The sequence below is a fragment of the Pipistrellus kuhlii genome, unplaced genomic scaffold, assembly GCF_014108245.1.
Source record: "Pipistrellus kuhlii isolate mPipKuh1 unplaced genomic scaffold, mPipKuh1.p scaffold_m20_p_9, whole genome shotgun sequence".
Classification (NCBI taxonomy): domain Eukaryota; kingdom Metazoa; phylum Chordata; class Mammalia; order Chiroptera; family Vespertilionidae; genus Pipistrellus; species Pipistrellus kuhlii.
This window is the reverse complement of record NW_023425595.1, coordinates 12,551,249-12,573,174: the sequence shown is the minus strand read 5'-3', so window position 1 is coordinate 12,573,174 and position 21,926 is coordinate 12,551,249. Positions and strand designations below refer to the sequence as shown.

At 42.8% G+C, this 21,926-nt stretch overlaps 1 protein-coding gene across 15 annotated transcripts in view; it reads right to left on the bottom strand.

Annotated features, from left to right (window-relative positions):
- Positions 1-244: 244 nt before the first annotated feature.
- STX3 (syntaxin 3) overlaps positions 245-21,926 on the bottom strand; it is a 44,946-nt gene continuing 23,264 nt past the window's right edge. For 3 of the 15 annotated variants that reach the window (XM_036428596.2, XM_036428591.2, XM_036428592.2), the window contains exons 3-11: positions 16,363-16,462; positions 14,795-14,869; positions 13,639-13,706; positions 11,883-11,991; positions 10,971-11,044; positions 10,646-10,780; positions 8,965-9,075; positions 7,413-7,526; positions 2,910-4,746 (exon numbers count right to left, since the gene is read on the bottom strand). In XM_036428596.2, the coding sequence (XP_036284489.1) occupies positions 7,443-7,526; positions 8,965-9,075; positions 10,646-10,780; positions 10,971-11,044; positions 11,883-11,991; positions 13,639-13,706; positions 14,795-14,869; positions 16,363-16,462 (756 nt within the window). In that variant the 3' untranslated portion in view covers positions 2,910-4,746; positions 7,413-7,442. Of the gene's footprint in view, positions 2,416-2,909; positions 4,851-7,412; positions 7,527-8,740; positions 8,852-8,964; positions 9,076-10,645; positions 10,781-10,970; positions 11,045-11,882; positions 11,992-13,638; positions 13,707-14,794; positions 14,870-16,362; positions 16,463-21,926 lie in introns of those variants that run through there. The other 12 variants (XM_045577939.1, XM_036428589.2, XM_036428590.2 and 9 more) reach the window with 12 other exon arrangements.

Genomic DNA, 21,926 nt, shown 5'->3' with positions numbered 1-21,926 from the left:
CGTAAATGATTACGAAACAGGCCTGATGGACTTGGGAGCTCTGGTCCTCCCCGGCCATATGGTGAACATCTTCAGGACTAATGCAGCTGTTTGCATCTCCCACCTCTGATGCAAATCAGACTTAGTATCTGTACCTCCTTTTATATGTACAAACTTCAGGAGCTAGTTTCTAAGATCTTTTACTAGTTATAGATACAAACTAATGTTTTTAGAAAAGCAAAGAAATAAAATGACAGTGTATGGGTTAATTCAACAGATATTTACTCCTGCCTAGCTATCCATCTTCTCTCAATCTTGGGGGTTGGGAGCAGTTATTGGTAATAAACCCTTGCCTTTTAGCAAAAGGAACTGAAAAACAAAAGTTAGAATTGTGTGGTCGTTCCTAGGTCTGAAATTGTTTAAGAAAGAAGAGTATCTGGCTCTATCTTTGTATCCCTGCAGTTTCTAGTACAGTGCAATGTGCCATACAGGACTTGAATAGTTAATGCTGGATAAATAAGGGCCCCATGGTTCCAACTCCTTATTTGCCTTTGCCAAGATTAATTGACTTTTCAGGACTAGCCAGCAGTAGTTTTCTATCCATTGTTCACTCTAGAGGAAATACAAGTTGATAGAAACATTAAGCCATTTGCTTTTGAAAGTGGGTAAAAAGCACACTGATAAAATGTAATGTCAAATATTTTTATCTCACTTAAAAAGTTAACATCTCCCACAAAGAAAATAATTTACTTTCAAAAGTACAAATTTACCTCAACAGTTGTATGGTCCTTAAAAGTTGTATGCTATTTTTAATGTATTTTTAGTTAATCACTTGAAATATAATCACTAAATTGCATAGAAATGTGAACCTTGAATTGGGGACAGTGTCTGGAACATTTTCTTGTACACACATTGCTGGCCAACAACAAAGTCAGTTTCAGTTAGCAATGTGAATTAGGTAAGAAGAAAGTGAGTGATAGCCACACTTCACCTTTCTGACCTAACATCTTCATCTCCTTTTTTAGGATTCATAGAGCACACTACTGATAACTGTTAGGAGTTCAACCAAAGTATGAACCTGTTTTGTTTTGGATCCATGTTCAGTTATTAAACCACAATCCTTGGGAACCAACCATCTTAACAGGGTGAGAGACTGTTAATGGCTCCACCATCCACAGCGAAAGGACTTTACAGTATAAATTTGTAAGGGGGATCCTGTTTTGTTTTTACATAAGTAGATCAACCCATTCCAGGCATTTTATGGAGCCTCTGATACTAACAAACCATTTTCCATTGATGCTTTAAATGTTTAAGAGTCAAATCCAAAGACATGAATAGAAACCAGAGCTTAAATTGCAGGCACTGTGCTAAACACTGAGGACAGCAGTGAACAAGACATGTCTGGTGCCTATCATTAGGCACTTCACTTTAAAGACTAGAGGGCCCTGAAGAAGGAAGCAGGTGTAGGGTTGGTCAAAAGTGAGGCATAGAAGAACCAGAAGAGCAGAAGTAAAAAGTGCCCAACCCTGATCAGTTGATCCTGATGAACTGGGTATGCTACAATATCTGCCTTTATTTCCTGTTACCCTGCAGTCCGTTCCTTCAAACCTGCTAAGTATTTCTGGACTCCTTGTTACTCCACCACTGCTCACTGCCTAACTCTGTATTGTCATAATGTCTCCCTTTGCATAACTTTCAGTAGGTATTTGACTGGTGTCCTGTATCATAAGAGGTTTCATAATGAAAAGAGGAGTCACTGTTGAGGAATCCTTAGTGAGAAGTGATGGCACCACAGAGGTGGACGGAGGATTAAAAATGCCAGTTGAGGATCCATCTGTGAGGGCTGAAGGAGATAAGAGTGGAGGGGGGAAATAAAAGATTATACAGCAAATTGTTCAAGGTCAGGATCACCAATCTCTTTTCTGCAGGGGGAATGGGCTACTCACAGGCTATGTTAATATGCCCTAATCTTCTAAGGGAGAAAATTTATTTACATCAGGTTTACTATGTGGCCCTTTTCCAAAGAGTTTAAGGTGCTTCTAATACAAGAACTGATTCTTTATCCTTGGCCATTCCTAGATGGCAAGGCCCACATTTTGCTGCAGTAGACTAACACCCTCATAGAAAGCATTCTACCAGACCCGATTGCCACCTTTGTCTCTTTATCTACCTACTACCAATGCATCCTCACTCACTTTTCTCATTATGAAGCATCTCTCTCAGCCTTCTCCAACCTTCATCTATTCTAATACCTAATCCCACCCAGACTTTGGTGACAAACAAGGAATGCCCTCAGGACACACCCATTTCAAGTAAGTGAAAGCAGACCTGACCCTCCCCACAGATGGCTCACCTTTTTCAGGCAAATATGCCTCCAATGGTAGAAGCTAAGATAATCGCAAGAATGATACAGCAGATCATGATCATGATCTTCTTCTGCTCATCCAGACGAAGAGAGAAAAAGCACATGAGAAACAACATCACTGTGCAGACAGAGTTCCCACAGAACGGAGACAACGTGGATCAGGACATGGAAGGGGATATGAAGGCAAGGGGAGATGGATCTGGCTTCCAGAACCCAGAGTGTAGGATATTTCTTCTAAGTGAGAGATTCCAAATTCAGTCAACAGCTATCTTGGATGATAGCTGTTTACTAGTAGTATGTTCTGTCAGGTAGGTACCATCACACCAACTTACCCATTTCCTCCAGGAGCCACTATGCTCAATGAGTGGGTCAAACTCTTTGGGGAGAGCACCTCAACTCTGAAACTCAAATACAATTACATTGCACTCTTTGAGAGCTGAACCATTTTCAAGAATTAAAACTTCAGATCTATCACCCAACACATTTAAAATATATACCCCATTCCTAAACTCACCACATGATGGCGCCCAATCACTATTTTGCAGGGAAATTGAGACAGAACTGGTTTCACAATCAATATAAAGTCATTTATTTTTAAATAGCAATAAAATAATCAAGTGTACTTCTTAAAAAATACAAACAACAACAAAAACCTTCACTTATATTGTATTCCAAACTATAAGCCCCAGACCTCGATCTCAGGTGAGCAAAAGCTTGTGATTAGAGCTTGTCTGGCCTTGCTGCTAGAGCCAGTCCACTGTCAACTTCATAGCCATGGGCAAGAGACATCCCCTTGGCTCTGTCTGAGTGCTGGATGATGACTGGAAGTAGATTTTGCAAAGGAAACCAATGGGCAGTGCCTGGATGAGGGTGCTTGCCATGCCCTAGAAAGCATTAAAATCAATACTAAAGTATAAGTCAGACTGGCAGAGACCAGCATGGAATCTAAGAGGCTCAAAACTGGGCCAGCACAGTCATGACACTTGAAAATTTCCCAGGTATTGCTTCCTCACTGATGAGATTATGGGAGACAAAGCACCTGTCAAGCTTATTAACCTGATAGAAAGCAGAACTACTCAGTAGTTCCTGGTGTCCCTCAACAGACTCAGCCCTGAAGACAGGACATCCCAGAGGTCACACAAGTTATATCAAGTTGCTCTGGGTTAAGCCTAGCCTAGACAGCAGTGAAAGGTTTCAAAACTTCCCACATATCTGCTAAGCAGAAAAAATTTAATGGAGATCAACTTAGTCCTCACCCTAAAGACCTACACTTCTCCCAGTCATCATCCAGAGCCAGCAGGCTTCTCCATGATATGGGAAGATCCTGCTTCTATGACTCATTTGCAGGTAAGCAATGTCTCTTACCTAATTTTTGGCCTAACTCGAGGTTGTTGTGTTTTGTTTATTTATTTTTGGAGTGGTATGTGTGTTGTGTATGTGTATGGGTTTTTTGAGGCTATATCCTCCACTTCTAGCTTCCTACTTCATGAGAGACACATGAAGAGCTATATACATTAGCCAATTATAAAAATTTACCTGGAACAAATGAAATGAGTGACGGAATGCTGGCACCAGTCTGAAATATTTCCAGAGCCAAAGACTCAAGCACCTTGTCCCTGGCTCAATGTTAAGTGCCAAACATTTTTTAAAGTAAAAAATATTTGACTTCAAGGCAGTGGCTTTACAAAGAATCACCCTTAATTAGTGGGCAACAAGTTTCCAAGACTCGGCCATGAAAACAAATATCCCATATCCTCAGCCTACATAAATGATAACCTCAGATGACTGCATCAACTGACGCCACCTACAGTAAACATGAGAGAATACAACACAGACAAATATCGAAGTTGGCCACTAACCTAAATATACTAAGAGCTTCATTTAAGGCTGAATTTCAAGCAAGTCAGCTCTCAGACCAAAATGATATCTGCCAATCCCTCATATTTTCAGGACATATGGACAATAAACTGAAAACTGGGACCCTGCCAGGTAGAAGACTCAAGTCCAAACCTACTGTTGAAAGAATCCCTTTGCTTTGTTAAAGAAACCCTCCTAAGAAAGATACATTGCAATTTCTGGGAGAATAATAATAGTCCATGAGGTAGAAAATACAGCACCTTGGGAAGGTTTTGAATAATTGGCTTTCCAAGGTGCAAAGCAAAAATTTGACATAGTAGAGGGGAGAAAGAGAAGCCAGGCTGGTTCAGACACTGCAGGTTTTGAGGAAAACTTGGGGTTGCATCAGGTAGATAAGACTCCTCCAGGGCTAGATGGTTTGCTGGGTCAGGTCCAAGTACGGTTACAGGAAACAAAGAAATGGGTCCCATCCTCTTTCAGGAAGGCTAAACTCCATGCTCATCTGAAGACAAGGTGGCCACGCCAGGCTGGAGTAGAATCGGGCTCTAGGGGAGGCAGGGGAAGGAGGATCAGTGCACAGGATGATGTTGAAGGGCAACATTAAGAATCAGCCAAAACCTAGAAGGTGGAGAGGAAAGATCAGAAATACCTGAAAAGGGGAGAATAATGGGAAAGTCAATGCTAAACCTGAGAAATCCAATAGACACACCAAGACAGGACCTGAAATGAAAAATCCCACTGTATAAGAGAGGGAAAGTTTTTTAAATCTCTGGCCCTTTCTCTAATTCTTCACACAGGCTGTCACATACCCATGGAAGGACTCGTCAGTGGGGAGGCACAATCACATGTTGGAAATACCTATTCTACTGTGGGGCCAACATCAGTGCCTTTCAAACACATGCTTCAGAAACTTTCTGGGACTCCAGTCTTCTCTATGACTCCCCTGATGCTCTACTTCTCTTAGAGGACAGAAAAACAGTGAAAAGAATATGGAAAAGCTCAGGGCTTATATCACATGTGTCAAACACAAGGCCCGCGGGCCAAATCCGTCCCGCCAGGCCTTGCAATGTGGCCCGTACCGCGCTGTCATCACTGCACTCCGCTGCGTTTCCATCACAATGACAGTTTATGACTGTTCAGTAAACCATTCGGCCCGCGATTTAGGCTGGATTTTAGATTTTGGCCCCTTCTCTGATTGAGTTCGACACCCCTAGCTTATATTATGGCTACTCTGCTTTATGTGTGGATCTGGGCAAGTTTCTTAGCTTATTGAGCTTCAAAGAACTTTCCTATCTGAAAATTGGGTAATGTTCTTCTCCTAGACAGGAGAATAGCTGCCACAACTAGGAAAGAGAAATGTAACTTGTCTTCCTTCTCTCCTGTTCAGAGAAAACTCTCTCCCTCGGATCACATGGGAGGCAGAGGGGAGGCCTAGTGAACGATCGATCCTGATTTTATTAGGGAATGTGGATGGAACTTATATTATCAACTGAAAACAATATATCTATTAGTCTTGTTTAAAAATGATTCATTTACATTTTGAATTCCTGGAATTAGAGATGGTAAGAGGCATTATGAATTTGCAAGACATCTTTCATCCAAGGATATTGCAAGATATGCCTTTGCTTAGTTTTAACATCCTTTCCAATGACATAGTTAAGAGTCAGAGCAAAACTTGAACTTTAAAAGCTAACAGAAACAATGGCTAGACTGCAAACTGCAGGGAGTGGGGGGGAATCAATTAATTACTTAAGAGATGTTGATCACCTTACTGCTACTTCTCTCTTCAGAGGAAGGCAAATGTTTAGATCTTTAATAATCTGACTTTCAGACCCTCTAGTTACATGGAAGGAGGAGGCAAGAAATATAGAGTGAAGGATCGCCTCTGTATATAAGAATGGTAATATGTATCAAGTCTTAAAAATACTTCTATTACCTCAGGAACCCAACTTCTATGAATTTATAATACAGAGAAAATAGAAATGAGAAAACTATTACGTAAGTTAGTCATAATGTTAGTAATAGCAAAACAATAACAAACCTCCAACACTGGAGAAATGTAATATAATTGAGAATAGAGTCACAATCTTGTGTTGAAAATTAGATTTACAAATAGATATTAGTGGAATGATGCATAAAATTTTGTAACTGGGTACAAAATGATAGGTAATATAGTCAGAACTACATCTGAATGTGTAAACATGTCACAAGGCTTTCAACAACATTGAATGTTAATTCTGTCCACCTTTTCTGCATTTTATAGTTATTAAACAAAAATACTATATTTTATTCAGGAAAGTAATATTCAAGAAGTCACTGACTTAACAGTCTTAAGTTTTAACAGTCTCACTAACTAGATCATTCCTATCATGCTACCACTATATACATGAAACCTTGATTCTGGGGTCAGCCTTATTCTTTTCACCAGATTTTAAAGAAATTAATAGGCTAAATGTTAAAGTCACTATCAAGTAGGGTTCTCTAGACTTTGTAGACAATGATAAATAGCTACCTTGTTGTACAAAGAGAAACTAAGATGTCAACAAGGACTCTACTAGGTCCACTATTAGGTGTAAGTTCAAGCTTGGTTGTGTTACTTTTCTCTTTAAGCCAAAGTGTCTTTGTCTGTAAAATGTGGGTCATAATAGCACCTATCTTATAAGGTGTTGTGAGGAGTCAATGTTTTGTATATATGGTGTTCGGTACATTCTCTGGCACAATTCAACATTCAAAAGTGTTAATTACTACGTCATTCACGATCCAACCAGTCAGCCACAAACTAAACCCCTAGAGACCCCATTCCCAATCCAAAACTTCATTTACACTAAGAAGAAGATGAAAAAGTAAAGCTCAACATCCATGAAAACCAGTAGGAATTCAGAAGACAAAGCCCAGATCCAAAATACAGATTGTACCCAGAACAGGAGCATGCTTGCTGGGTAAGGGAAGTGGGAATGAAGTGCTCGGAGAGGCCAGGAATGGCAGTGAAACATGAACAAGTGAAGAGTAGAGACAACCAGGAGACCCAACCCACCGACTGCAGCCAGAACCCAAGAACAGAGTTTTAAAGAGACGAGAGAATGTACAGACAACTGAAAGTTTTAGTGAGCCCAAGGACAATCACAAGGCGGAAGGAGTGGAATTTAAAATCCCAGGTTAATTTGTCAAGAGGAAGCCAAAAAGGAGACCCAAGAACCTTCCATTTACTTACATTTCAGTGCAGCAGCCTCTTGGGCCGCCCTTATTTCAGCCCAACGGAAAGTCCAATAATCAACGCTAAAATGCCCAGCAACACAACTACTACCACAATGATAATTATCAACTTCTGGAGAGGGATAAGAGAAACAAAAACAAGGCATTATTACACACAGCCAAAAGCAATAATAATTCATCTAAAACCCAACCCCTCTCACCTCAACATCGAAAGCATCTTAGCAATTCAAATAAAAAAGCCTACACCCTATATGAAGACATTCCATTAGGATATTTTATACTTGTCAGATTACTTCTTGACTAGCCATATATTCCATATGGAAACACAGAGTTTCTATCAGCTCTCAGCTCACACTGCTGTCCTGCCCATGTGGGCAGACATAAGAGCAACTATCATGGAGTTGCCACGCAGTAATAGACCAAGATATAAAGTGATTCATCTTTCCTCTTCAAGAAGGGGTGCAACGTTATTTTTGACACAGTCCTAATGTCAAACTCTGTCCATCTCCTCCCTAAAGCACATGCCCACCTAACAGCCCCAGTGACTGGGCATCCAAAAGTAAGAGTAGGGTCCTGTTGTGAACCATTCTGGATTCATCATGTAAAATAACTCCCCAGTTTCCCAAATCCCTGTGCAAGCAACAGGTGAAGTGAGAAAACAAGGAACTGAAGAACATAAATATCAGAGCCCATGAGGAACAGGAAAGAAATGTCTAAAGAGCAAGCAAAAGCCACAGAGCTGGCCACCAGTCAATGGGCAGAGAAGCCATAAGGCCTCTAGCACTGGGGCACCAGAAGGAAGGGGGTGGAGAGATGGAATGTGTGGTGGGAAGAGCATGATTAGGATCTGAATCTGAATCCCAGCTCCTATGCTGACTAGTTGGCCTGAAGCTAATTCGCCTCTGACCCTCCTGTCATCTATGAAGTAGGACTAAGAGGTGCTCTGTAAGATACACTATGTTCACAACAATCAGCACAGAACTGATTTCCTGGTAGAGAAAGGGTTGGGAATAGGGGGATCTTGGGCTGCTTGAGAAGAAGAGAAGGTTTCAGAGGAGTCAAGTGTAACATCGTCCAGGAGCAACACCCGGGCAATTGCTCCATCCTATAGAACTGCCTTCAGTGTGGGTTCTCGAGTGCGAGCCTGTGAGCCAGATCCATGAGAGGCACAGCACAGGAAGGAAGGACAGCTAGTCTCTAGGAGAGGCTGACACAGGTGTTTGGATGAGGCCAGGACACAGAGAAAAGGCACAGGCTCAAGGACACAGGTGGGGATAACTGGAGAGAGGGGAGGCAAGTAGGACCAGCTGGGACCAAGGTGCTCACCCTCCGAGCTTCACTCTGATACTTGACAGCTTTTTTGGTATCCGTAACGGCTCGCTCCACGAAACCCACTGACTGGTCCATGTTGTTCTCGATACGGTCAATCATGGCTCCCTTTCCCCGGATGCAAGAGGCGGTGGCAGCAGGAGAAGAGACAGAGAGAGGGAAGAAAGAGCGAGAGACAGCGCACACCATGGACTCTTCCCTGAAGGCGGCGAGAGTCTCACCTTCCGGGCCTGGCTCTGGTATTTCACGGCTTTTTTAGTTTCATCCCGTGCCTTCTCCACATGGTCCACTGTGTGCATGACATTCAGCTCTATGTTATCTAACATCTCACCCTGCAAAAGAACAGATACCAGTCACACTCAATAACAGTCCTCCCTGATTTACCCATGGGCCTCCTGGCCTTGGAGGTCATTCACTGAGTTATTTCTCTGTGACAGGCCCTAGGCTGGTCACCTGTAGCACACTGCCTACGTGCCTGGTATCTACATATTATAACAGATCCCACCACTATTTTCTTTAATTAAACATGTGAGACAAGAAAGCAAAGTAAAGATGTCTCATTTTCTTAGAGGATTACCAGGGTCCTTGCCTCTTCCTGGTCCATTCAGACCTGAACCAAGTTCATTTGGCTTAAACCAAGTTTGTTCAATACCACTGAATGATGCCTGGCACACAGTATGTACTTCATAAATATCTGAGGGTTGGAATATGTCCTTTCTCAAAGAGATATTCCCAGGCCCCTTAAGTAACACACTGGGTTTACCCAAGCTATTTGACTAGGAAACAGTGATCTCTTAAGAAGATTCCCAACCTCAGATATAATAGCGGAGCCAATAATACCAGCAGCTATTACTTCCTGACAAGAAGTGCTTTCATTCCAATTAATTTATGGGCACCGTAGGATGGGAATTCCCCTCACCTACTACATCTTCCCTTAACTTGACCCATCGTTTTATGGCAGTCTGTCAACAGGGAAAGGCACTTACCACCACTTGGATCTCAAACCAGCTCCTCGGCAAGGCAGTGTGGGGAGAAAAAGGAAAAGTGGGGATGGAAGAACTAGCAACATGGTCTCAAAGGCCAGGCTAGGAGGAGGAATGCAGTGAGCCCTGAGCAGGGAACTGATGTCAACTGCCAGCCAGGCAGTGCTGCCAGGCAATGCTCAGGCTGCGGTTTGGTTCTGCAGTCCTTCTCCAAAGGAAGCAGTTCTCAGTCCTGTCCAGCTGGCCAAGCAGCTGCAGGTTCAGTGACGATGGCACGACACCACAACAGCAAGTCGTGTCTGACTATGTGAAACTAACAGTGCTCGCAGATGACAGAGACTCGCATCCCTGCGAAGTGTGCCCAGGAACAGAACAAGAGTCCAGGTAAGCACCATTTGTGTTTCAAGTCTTTATGTAAATACTGTGCTATTCCTTTGTTATCTATTCTTGTTCCTAAGCCAAAAGTGGCAACATTTTTAGAAGAATATAGAATAAAAAACAAAAATGGAAAAGAAAAATTTCTATTAAACCTAACTTTTCACCAGTGAAACAGTTCATATCAGGAGACTGTTTTAAGGCATCAACATTAAAAAACCTGTATCTCTAACTTTAAAAGCAAATAAAAATAGAACCTGAGTCCAGAGGAAACTAGGCACTTGGAAGATACTTGTAAGCCCATATTAACTAGAAATGACTGTGAGGCCAAAGTACTAGAAAGAACGAGAAGGCAGAGACTGTCCCATGTATCAGGGTCCAAGCGTGCATTCCTTTCCCTGGGATACTGGAATTCTGTTTCTCCTTCAAGCAAATTCTGATGAAGCTCCTTCACCTGGCTCATCATATTCCCTTCCTCACCATTTTCAGAAGTACCTGAGCTCCCCTTTTCTCCCTCCCCACACTGGTATCCGCGGCTGGTTACCTGATTCTCCACCAGCATGGCAATGTCCATAAACATGTCATGGAGCTCCTTGATGCTGCTCTCCAGCCTCACGATGTCCTTGTGCCGCCCCTCGATCTCACTGAGGGCTTGCTTGGAAATCTGAGAGTCAATGATCTACAAGAGGCCACACAATGACAGGCATCAGCCACCATCCCCTGCTGCAGCCCTCACACCCCCTCCTGCCCAGCTCCTCACATCCCCTGCCTCCCTGCACCTGCAGCCCACCCTTCCCTGGCTACCCAAATGGAGCTCCCAGTGCCCTCTTCTGTGGAGGGGCATATGTCCCAGCCCCTGAATCACTCACCCCAGAAGTGAAGATGGCAGGGTTTCCACTCTCCAACATCTCCTCCAGCTCCTCATCTGTGGTCTTTTTGCCGGCTTTATAACAGAAGCAGAGCATTGAATATAAGGTCAAAAGACACCATTTCAAAAGTTCCCTGAAGATTAGGAATATGTTAACTTCACTATAAAGACCATGGCTTTTACAACACTCTCCTAATAGTCTTCTGACTCATCTGTCCTCTGACTTCTCCCCTAATCTGATTCATTGTTAATATGATCGCAATTATCTTCCTGAAGCATATACCCGATCACATTCTTCCCAGCTCAGAACATTACCTGGTCCCATCACTATGCCTCAGAGACCAAGGCCTTCAGGACAAGGAGCCAGTTCCTGGGTGGACCCTACCTGCATCCCCATTAACTTCTGTTATTCCCAAATGCACACTTTCCCGAGGCCCTGGATAACCTGCCATTCCTAAATACACTTGTGTGTTTTTCACAATGTCCTTGTTCCTACAGTTCTTCCACTTGCAGGGCATTCCCAGCCCCTCCACAGGGCCCTGAGTTCCACATTACCAAATTCCTAAAGAGCACAGCTTCATTAATGTCCTCGTTCCTCACAGCAACTAGCATCACACCTTTTATTTCATAAATTATCTTTGCTATCAAAAAGACAACAAAAAGCTTTTTGAGTCCCCAGGAGAGCCATTGTGTAGCAAGTATCTACTCTTTACATATAGGAAACACTGGCCTCCATAAAGATAAAATCGCTTGGACCTGATAAAACACTGGGCCAACTTTCAACCCAGGCTTGGGTACAGAATATGAGATGGAAGCCATAAGCATGATTGCGGTTCCTTTTCCCCAGATCTCACAACTGGGACAGACAACCATGTGGCAGGAAAACGTGCACCACCAAATTTCAGACACGTACTGATTTCGAGCTGCCGCTGGATTCGCCCTTTGCTGCGTTCACGAAAGTCCACTTGAGCCTCATTGTATTTGGTCATCACCTCCACAAACTTCCGGGAGAGGACAGAGTGCTGTGGGAAGAATGTTAAATGTAGTAAGCCCTCAGGGAGGTGAAGGATGGGGGAGGTCCCTAACTGTTGTAGAATCCCCACCTCCATCACCACCCCACATTAGCTTCCTCTCCAGCAGCACTGGCCTTGGAACCAAAAGACTAATATATCAGACTCGACTTTTTGGTGTTCTAATTTTACACCAATGGGAGATCCACTAATCTTTCCAAAGCCTGTCTTCAGCATGTTTACCTGCCCTGCTGACCTCATGTGGTAATTGTGAGGCCAGACGAGATACTCTGTGAATCTCAGAGCCCTGTACCCACATGGACGAGGAGCATTTTTCTGGCACAACCCTTGGCGGGCTTTCTAAAACGGTCAGATTCCCTTCCTACATCCCATACCTACCAAAGTCCTGAATTCTTACTCAAACTCTTCTCCCCAACTCTTCTTGCTTCTAACTAGAAAAGTGAATGCATTCACTTAATAGCCATTAAGCACCACTGGTTTGAAAAAATCACCAATATTTATACTTTTTTCAAACCTACTACCACTGTGAAAATTCAGAAACAAAATCATTGCAAAAACCCACCTAGCCAACTTTCCTCTTGCCTCTTTCCCCCTCTGAGCCAACTTTCAAACAGACTTCAACCTGAAGCAAATGCATATAGGTAATTCAATCATAATCAGATTCCCTAGAACAGTGGTTGACAAACTCATAGTTAACAGAGCCAAATATTAACAATACAACGATTGAAATTTCTTTTGAGAGCCAAATTTTTAAAACTTAAACTTCTTCTAATGCCACTTCTTCAAAATAGACTTGCCCAGGCCGTGGTATGATATTTTGTGGAAGAGCCATACTCAAGGGGCCAAAAAATCGCATGTGACTCTCAAGCCACAGTTTGACGACCACTGCCCTAGAAAGCAAATACTGCCTCTCTTCATGTTTGTCCTTCATCCCTACCTCACCACCATCACCACCACAGCTGCCACAAACACACACACCCACAACCCCCCACATACATACACTACATACACCGACACAGATTCACACACATACACACCCCGCAGACACAGACACAGACACAGACACAGACACACAGAGAGACACACACACCCTGAACCTCTACCCCTGAGCCTGTCTGTCCATGTGCGCACTCTTACCCATCCGAGGCTCAGCCTCCTCTGGCTACCCCCAATTCTTCCCTAAGTATTTCATGCTAAGAACACATGCAATAGATTAGGTATTCTTACACTGCCCTCCATAACAGGTTCCTTATGCCACCTGAACATGCTAGTTCTTAAAGGGCAACCCTTGATGTCCACCAAAGAGCCTAACTCCAAAGGGGACAGCTAATGATAATCTTTAGAGAGAAGACTTCAGTTTCCTTCCCTGTAAAACTAAGAGGTGTACGAAATCCTAAGCTATGTTTTGGGAGCCCTAAGACATTCAAGGACCTCCTTAGAGAAGGAGAGTGTGAGAGTGTCCAGGAAGGCTGGACTTCAGCCCTGTTCTCTGCTTTAACCTGGACAGCTCCTCCTTTCCCGTTCCCAATTGAGTTCCAAGTAAGAATTGCACTTAAAAAACAAACAAACAAAACCCTGAGCTAAGAAAAAAATAAATGAGATTGAACTAGATGATTTTTAAATCAGAGAAAGTCCTACCTGAGATTTTCGAATCCGGAGGTCTGCTGACGAGCGGACCTCATCTTCTTCAATGTGCCTCTCCATGCCTGGAGCAAAGAGATAGATTATTCCAAGAACACACCTGCTGCTCTCCTCTGAGAAACACACTGGTCAATACACATCTCCTTGCTCCTTCTCACACACCCAACCCATGGAGATGGAGCAACAGGCAGGAGTAATCTCTGAAAGTCAGCGCAAGTGTGAGCCACAGGAGTCACAGGACTTGCATTCCACACGGTTTGCTAGGTTTTCTTTGGCTACATCTTAGCACAGCATGAGTCTTAGTCACCAAGAAACTCAGCCTCAAACCCTTGCCCTGCCACTTACTAGCTGTGTGACTTTGGGGAAGCCATTGCATCTTTCTCAGTATTCCCTCACCTATAAAATGGAATACATATAGCACCATCTTCACAATACTGACGTGAAGATTAAATGGCACTGCGCACAGAGTGCTTGGCTCAGTGGCAAACACACCATCATTGCTACTATTGGAAGCTGCTACTATGATCTCCACCTCTACCCCCATGAAAACAAATACAGTGATTTGTTTTGAGGGGAAAAGTAATAACTTGGGCTGAACAACGCTGATTTCACTCTCTGACCAATAACATACATTCACCAAATACACTGGACAGGAATGCAACCACAGCCATTGAACTGAGAGACCTTTTGGGCCCCCAGAGGAATTAAATCTATGACATTGGTTTCACTGAACAATGCTCTAAACTGAGGGGTGGTGCTAAGGTAATGGCCAGTGATATACCCCCAAGAAATGTCAATAGACTAAATAATTTATTGTGCATCTATATATCTCTACCATTGCTATTCAAATGTACATAGGTGCAGGGGAAACAGAGAAAGGCAGAGTCCCCTAGTGATAGCTGCCAAGTCACACAACTACTCAGTAGCTGAGTGCACATGTCAATGCTCATCTACTAACTTCAATTCTGCACTCTTTCAACCACAGTCATGATAAAAAACGGGTACATTTCTGGGGAGAGTGCCCAAACCACAGGTAAAGATAGAACAAGTGGCTTTGCTTCCACCAGGATGAGTTTTGATCCAGAGATTTGGACCCTGTGGATGTGACACAGTTATGGTGGGGGCTGGCTTGTTCCCTTTACTCCCTTCTTACTCTTCAGTTTGTTCCGGACGTTGTTGGCCCTTTTCTTGATTTCAGTCGTGAGCTGCTCTAGGTCATCCTTGGTTTCTGGGTAAACAAAGGCAGGTGGGATCAGTTAGAAAAGACTAATTATTAATATCCAGAGGACTAGTGTGCTCTCCATCATTAGAATCATAGAGAGCTTATTTTTAAAAGGCATTTTCCCAGGCATCCCATCCCAGACTTACAGAATAACACCACCACCACCACCCCGCCAGGGTTGAATCTCCACCATCTGTCTTTTTAGCAAGCTTTCCCAAGTAATTCTCCAGGACACAAATTTTGAGAACCTTGTTTTCAGAGGAAATAATCTGGTTTACCATGAGGGCTTCCATTCAGAAGGTAGGATAAGGTTTTTATGGGACTTCTGAGGAGAAAAGAATTCCACATTCATCAACTTAGAATCGAGCAACTATTTATGAAACACCTATTGTGTGCACAATGCTGTCCTAGGAGGTATGGAGCAAAATGAGTATTAGCTATGACTACCCTACAGCACCTACTGCAAGCATGGAACTGAGCTAGAAACTGTTTTCAGAGAGAAGATATAGAGCCTGCCTTCAAGCTGTTCAGGGTCTAGTGGGGAACAAGGAACAAAAGGGACACCATTGATTACAGTTCTAATATGGAGGGAGTAAGGTGTGAGTTCTGGTCAAGGTGTGCATGGGTTGGGATGGTTATGAAGAGCCCGCTAGCACAGCTGGAGGGACCTGGAAAGGCTTTTTTTTTTTTCTTTTTTTTTTTTCTTTTGGGAAAGGCTTTTTAAAGACAGATAATAATAGGACTGTCTCGATGAAGGACTAAGAGTTAACCAGGTTGAAAAAGAGACTAAGACTGAAGTCTCAGGGAGAAAAACAATGAGTGAAAGACCTTTGGGGACAAGAAGCATTTGGGGAACAGAGTTTGATCTGGCTACAGTGTTGGTAACCTGGGGAAGGATGGCAAGAATGTGGCCAAGACCATGCCATAGGCTCTACTACAAGTTTCAACTTTAATCTTTAGGTAATTGTCACTGAAAAAGTTCAATAGTATCAAACTTGTTCCTTGTTCTTATGGAATCTAAAATATAACCCTAAACTTTACTCTAAAAATTTGAAATATTGAGGGGGGAAATTTTGCCTCCATGCTGGTAATGAACAGATTAGTGATGGGAGGGACTGATATGGACTTGAACCATTTTGTAAAGCCTAATGAAAAAATAATGGACTTGATCTGGTACTATTTAGCAGACAGCAGAAGCAAAGGGGCAGAGGTGGGGCTGAGATGAGGTTCATTAGAAGCAGGAAGAGTCACTGTTAGTCATGAGCAACCAGTTGGGAAGTAGAGGAGTTTCACTTCCATGAAGAGAAGAGCTGACTATGGCTGGGCAGGGTGAGCCCAGATAGGGTAAAGGAGGATGGGAGATGCTATGATGTGTACTGGTGGAAGATAACGCATATGTATGCTGCCCTGCTATTCACAGAGGAAAGGAAAAACAAGATTGGCTCAGCCCCTATGCCAAGGGTCATCGCTTGGTGATTCATCTCCAGGTAAACACTCACTTGGTTCTGGAATTGGTGCAGACAGAATGATACTGTAGAGTTTCTTAGCCCCCTCTACATGCTCAGAGATCTTGTCAATGTTGAGCCGAGTTTCCTCGATCTATAATCAGAAAGACAACAGACTTGGTCATCAAAGAGGAAGAATACATTCATGACTGAGATAAGAGCTGAGCAGAGCTCCCAAGTGAAAGCTGCCCACCTTCTCAGTTTGTGAAAGAAGATATAACTGAAATGTCTTCTGCTACCCAGTGAGTAAATTAATCTCAGCAGAGCAGTTATTGGAAATTCACACTCATCTGTACACATTGGAGGGGAGGATTCAGGAGGATAAAGGGAACAAGAAGAGCCAGGAAACCCATGAAGAGGGATCAGAGGGAAGGGCCAACACACTTGATCAGGCATCCTTTAGCCCCCTGCACCTTCTTTCCCAAAGGTGAGAAAAGAGAGAATGGGAAAGGTGAAAAGAGAAAGTAGGAAAGAAATAAAAGTGAAAAAGAGAGAACCAACCTATAGAGTAAAAAATAAAGAGAGAAGAATGAGAGGAATAGTGAGACAGAAATAGAGAAAGAAAGAAACTAAGTATGACCACCTCAAGAGGCAGCTCGAGCCTTTTTCCAACATATTATGTTATACTGTACTAGAGGCCCAGTGCATGAATTCGTGCAGTGGGTAGGTGTCCCTTAGCCTGGAAGGCAATCGAGGCCTATCAGTGGGGCTGGCCAGCCAGGGGAAGGGACTGCAGGAGGTTGGCCAGCCAGATGCCCCCCCCCCAATTGTGGCCAATGGGGAGGCTGGGGGGAGGGCCCACAGGAGATTGGCAGGCCAGGGGGGAGGGAGAAAGGCCAGGGTAGGTTGGCTGTGGGAGCACACGGACCACCAGGGGGCAGCTCCTGTGTTGAGCATCTTCCCCCTGGTGGTCAGTGTGTGTCATAGCAATTGGTCAGCCAGTCATTCCAGTTGTTCCAGTTATTAGGTCGTAACAGTTGCTTAGGCATATATATATATATATATATATATATATATATATATATATATATATATATATATATATATATATATATGGCTGATTCCCTCATATGATCACAACCCTAAAGCTCCAGCCATGACTGCTTCTGCACATTCTTAAGGTTCCTGATTATACAGGTATGTGTCATGAAGTATTTCCAGAAGCACTTTGTTCCCAGAGAGAACCCCAACACAGGACACTGCCCCAGAGCATTAAGAGCGTCAGCCCCTCTTCAAAGGCGCAAGCCAACCCTGCCCCCTGGCCCCCTGGCCCCCTGGCCCCCTAGCCCCGGCTGTGGTGAAAGCCACTGAGCAGGGAGCAGCCCATGCTGAAGAGACCTGAAAACCCAACTCACCTACCTGCCTCACTTCCAAAATGAGGGGCATATCAACGAGGCAACAATTAACAAACAAATTATGTAAAAAGCCATACAGGAGAATCTGAGTATCTGAGATGCAACCAAAGTACATCTCACCCAGTGGGGTAGCTCAGTGGTAGGGCATTGCCAGGATGCAGGCTCGATCCCCAGTAGGGAGTGAGCAGGAGGCAGCCAATCAATGATTCTCTCTCACTATTGATGTTTCTATCTCTCCCCCCGCACCTCTTCCTCCCTGAAATCAATAAAAATATTTTTAAAGACATACATCTCAATTTGCTGCTTTCAGAACTCCTTTCTTCCATAAATAATTATACCTGATGATACCTCTCCAAATTGCATAGAACATGGGAGAAATAAAACTTTAGTTCTTGAACCCTCAAATTAGTATTTTTGCTACTGGATCAGGGGTCTTCCCCTCTATAAATACTGGCCTTCATGGACCATAGTTGAAAGACATAAAATAAAATTTCAACGTAATATTATCAGAGTATATATACAAATGTAAATAGCCACCCAAACATTTGTCAGTTTAACGGTTGGCAAAACAATCCACAGTACTGCATTAGTACCTTTATTCAAATGAGGAATCTAAATGTTGGTGCTTTCCAGATTCCAGCTAGGATGCTTTTTCCATTAGATCTAAGATTTGATGATTGGCTATTCCAAAGTGTTTCATGTTTAGCAGAATCCCAAGTCTCTGGGACTATAATAATGGCCTATGTCATCACCTGTGAAATCAGGCAGCCTCAGCAGTGTAACCACCTCAGAATCAGGCCCTCCGGTGACCAGAAATTGCCACTTTTTCCTTCCCTTCCCCTTTATCTCTCACATCGAACACTGGCTCCTCTTAACAACTCATAAAATGTCATTGCATCACACCAGATTCCCATTTCCATCACATGACTGTCTTGCCAAAACAATTGCATTACATAAACAGGACTGAGAAATGGCTTTCTAGAATAAAATGCACTAACCATTGGTAAATGAGCTTGACATATTTTCACTGGTCAGAGGCCTTAGATTTTTGCATGTTCCATGGATTGGATGTTTTAGATATATCCTGTAATTTTATTTCATAAACTGAAGAGCATTGTGACCCAAAGTTTGGTAAATGGTATTAAAAATGTGACAGGGAGCTGCTAGGATGTGATGGCTGGGCCTCAAGCTCAGAGTCGCTCTAAATATTTAGATACTGGATAGGAAATGGCTTGCCCAGCCCTGTGGATGGGAGAATAGGGCCGTGTGCTCCATCCTCAATCTGCCTGCAGGACTTCCTGGGCCTGAGGAGCATGTACCTCCTCTCCTTCCCTCTGTCCTCAACAACCTCACTTCTTGGAGGCATTTCAGAAACCGACAAAAATTTAGTCCATGCACTAAATAATCACCCTTCAGAACTTCAGGATGGGCAACTGGCCAGCCACAAAAGCCATTTCTTTTTATCCACAGTTTGTATCCAATGCAAATCAATTCCATAACATGAGAAGTTATTATGATACAAAGCAAAGCATAAATACACAAATGCATTATATACTCCAAAACAGATGTACAGCATTCAGGAAGGAAACAAAAGGGAATGTTTATTCACATATGCAGTAGCTAGAAATCTGCTGGGTATAGTGTTCCTGCTAGGAAAAAAAAAAAAAAAGGGACAAGTGACTTTGAGTATCAAGACTACCATGGCAATATTAAATAGTGGAACACTTAAGCACCCATGTGTGATTGTGAGGACAAGACTTAGGGAAGTATCTGTTTTCAAAAAGGTTCTTGCACCAAGGCAGTTGTGAAAAGATACACTTTCCAGAATCAAGCTCACATTAGGCTTTGGCTCAGGTTCTAAATATCTACAAATATGGAAAGCTTTCTTCTTTTGAACTTTATTGTCTATTTTTTTCTTGGAAACGTTGGTTTTCCTCAGAGGTGACTTTCCGGGTATTCCACAGTGGCAGCTACATGCAATTGATTTCCTTTTGTGCATCTGCCAGATAACCAAAAAAGTACAGTGTTGGGAGAAGGAGCCCAGGAATCAGGAACCTAGGAGGAAATCTACAGGTATGGAACCTAATGCTCAAGGCTATTTGTGTGTTTGTTTGGGGTTGACATTACCCTGCACAATAATATGTTTAAAGACTAAAACTACTTTAACATGTACCTATCTATCAATATAATATATCAGAAATAAAGACCTTCACAGGATGTCTGTGAAGTCACCATCACTTTCTTCCTTTTATGCATGAGAACACTGTGGCTCAAAGAGAGAGAGAAACTCACCCAAGGCCATGGTGCAGAAATGTGAAAACAAGGTTTGAATGTTGGCATCTGTTAAATCCTGTCTCCTGAACCAGGTAAAGGTGCAAGAACCACCTATGGGAGGCTCCTCTGCCAGGTCCATGCTATCAGTGAGTGCATGCTGTGTGAGAGGGGCTTAGTGGCCTCTCACTGAGATCATCTGCCACATTTCTTTGTTCTCTAGCCAATGCTCCCCTACGGAGAGCTTTTTACACAAGGTGTGCTCATGAAACACTGCTGATCTAGGGAGCCAATCAGGTTTTTCTCATTGCCGTGCTAGATTTGTAGCTACCCTGTTTCCCCGAAAATAAGACAGTGTCTTATATTAATTTTTTCTCCCAAAGTTGCGCTAGGTCTTATTTTCGGAGGATGTCTTATTTTCGGGGAAACATGGTAATATGTCCTTAATGCCTGCTTATTGTGTGTTACTTTTTTAAATGTATTTTTCAGCAACGTGGAAAACAAGTTAGAATCAAATTCAACAAGTTCAAGGTTTGGCTCTATCAGCAGTTTTGTGACTTTGAACAAGCCACTTACCACCACCCCCTGCCCCAGTTCTCTCACCAGTGAAATGAAGATTATCATAGTTTCCACTTCCTAGAGGTTTTGTGGGGTTTAAGTGAGATAATATAAGTCAAACACTTCACACAAAGTATATGCTCAATAAGCATAAATGATGGTGATGATAATCTATAATAATAAAAGCATAATATACTAATTAGACCGGACATCCTTCCAGACGAAGCCAGGGCTTCCCTGGTCCCAGGTGCCTGCCAGTGGCTGGAGGGAAGCCTGGGTCCCGGGTGCCAGAGGGAAGCCAGTGCCAGAAGCCAGGGGAAGGAAGGCCTACACTTGCACAAATTTTGTGCATCAGGCCTCTAGTACAATCATAACCAACAATTACTGCACGTTTATTAAATGCCATTTCCCATGCTGTGCCTACACAAGGACACCTCATTTAATCCTCATGGCAATCCTAATAGTAACAAAATGCTAGGTGATGTTGTCAGGAGCCATCCAAGGAAATCAAGTAAGGACAGCAAGTCAACCAATCCTCAAATGTCTACCTCATGGAACAAATTATAATTAGCACAGTATACTAATCACCATCATCTAACTAAAGGGAGGGGGTTATCTTCAAGGCATGGATGGCCTCTTCCCTCTGGAATTAATTAGCCAGCGGAATTTAATTAGACAATGGAGCCAAAACCGGTTTGGCTCAATGGATAGAGCGTCGGCTTGGGGACTGAAGAGACCCGGATTCGATTCTGGTCAAGGGCATGTACCTTGGTTGCGGGCATATCCCCGGTAGGTGGTGTGCAAGAGGCAGCTGATCGATGACTCTCTCTCATCGATGTTTCTAACTCTCTATCTCTCTCCCTTCCTCTCTGCACAAAATCAATAAAATATATTTTAAAAAAATAATAATAATAATTAGACAATGGAAAGCAGAGAAAGTACCACTTTGGAGAGCCGGCAGGTGACGTGGCCTAGGGGAGAAGGCTTTGTCCATTCTACCTACAATGTCTCTGTCTCCCCTAACTTCCCATGTACCTATACCTGAAGTTAGGCATTAATTCCTCATATTTATTTATTTAAAATGTATTATGTGCCACCACTCTAACTTGACAAAAGTAATGAGTCGAAGAGTCACATAATAATTCTTCCTTTTCACAATTCATTAATTTCCTCAAAAATGGCATAATCCAAAATAGTTCTCATATAAGGAGTTCTCAGTCAAATCCTCTTTGATTTCTTCTTTTTTTTTTTTGTACAGAAACAAAGGTGATTTTTTTTTTTAGAAAGAAAAAAAAAGCCTCATTTTAATACAATAAGAGAATGTGAAATGTACATCAAACTGATCTTAAAAAACCAAAACACATCACAATGACA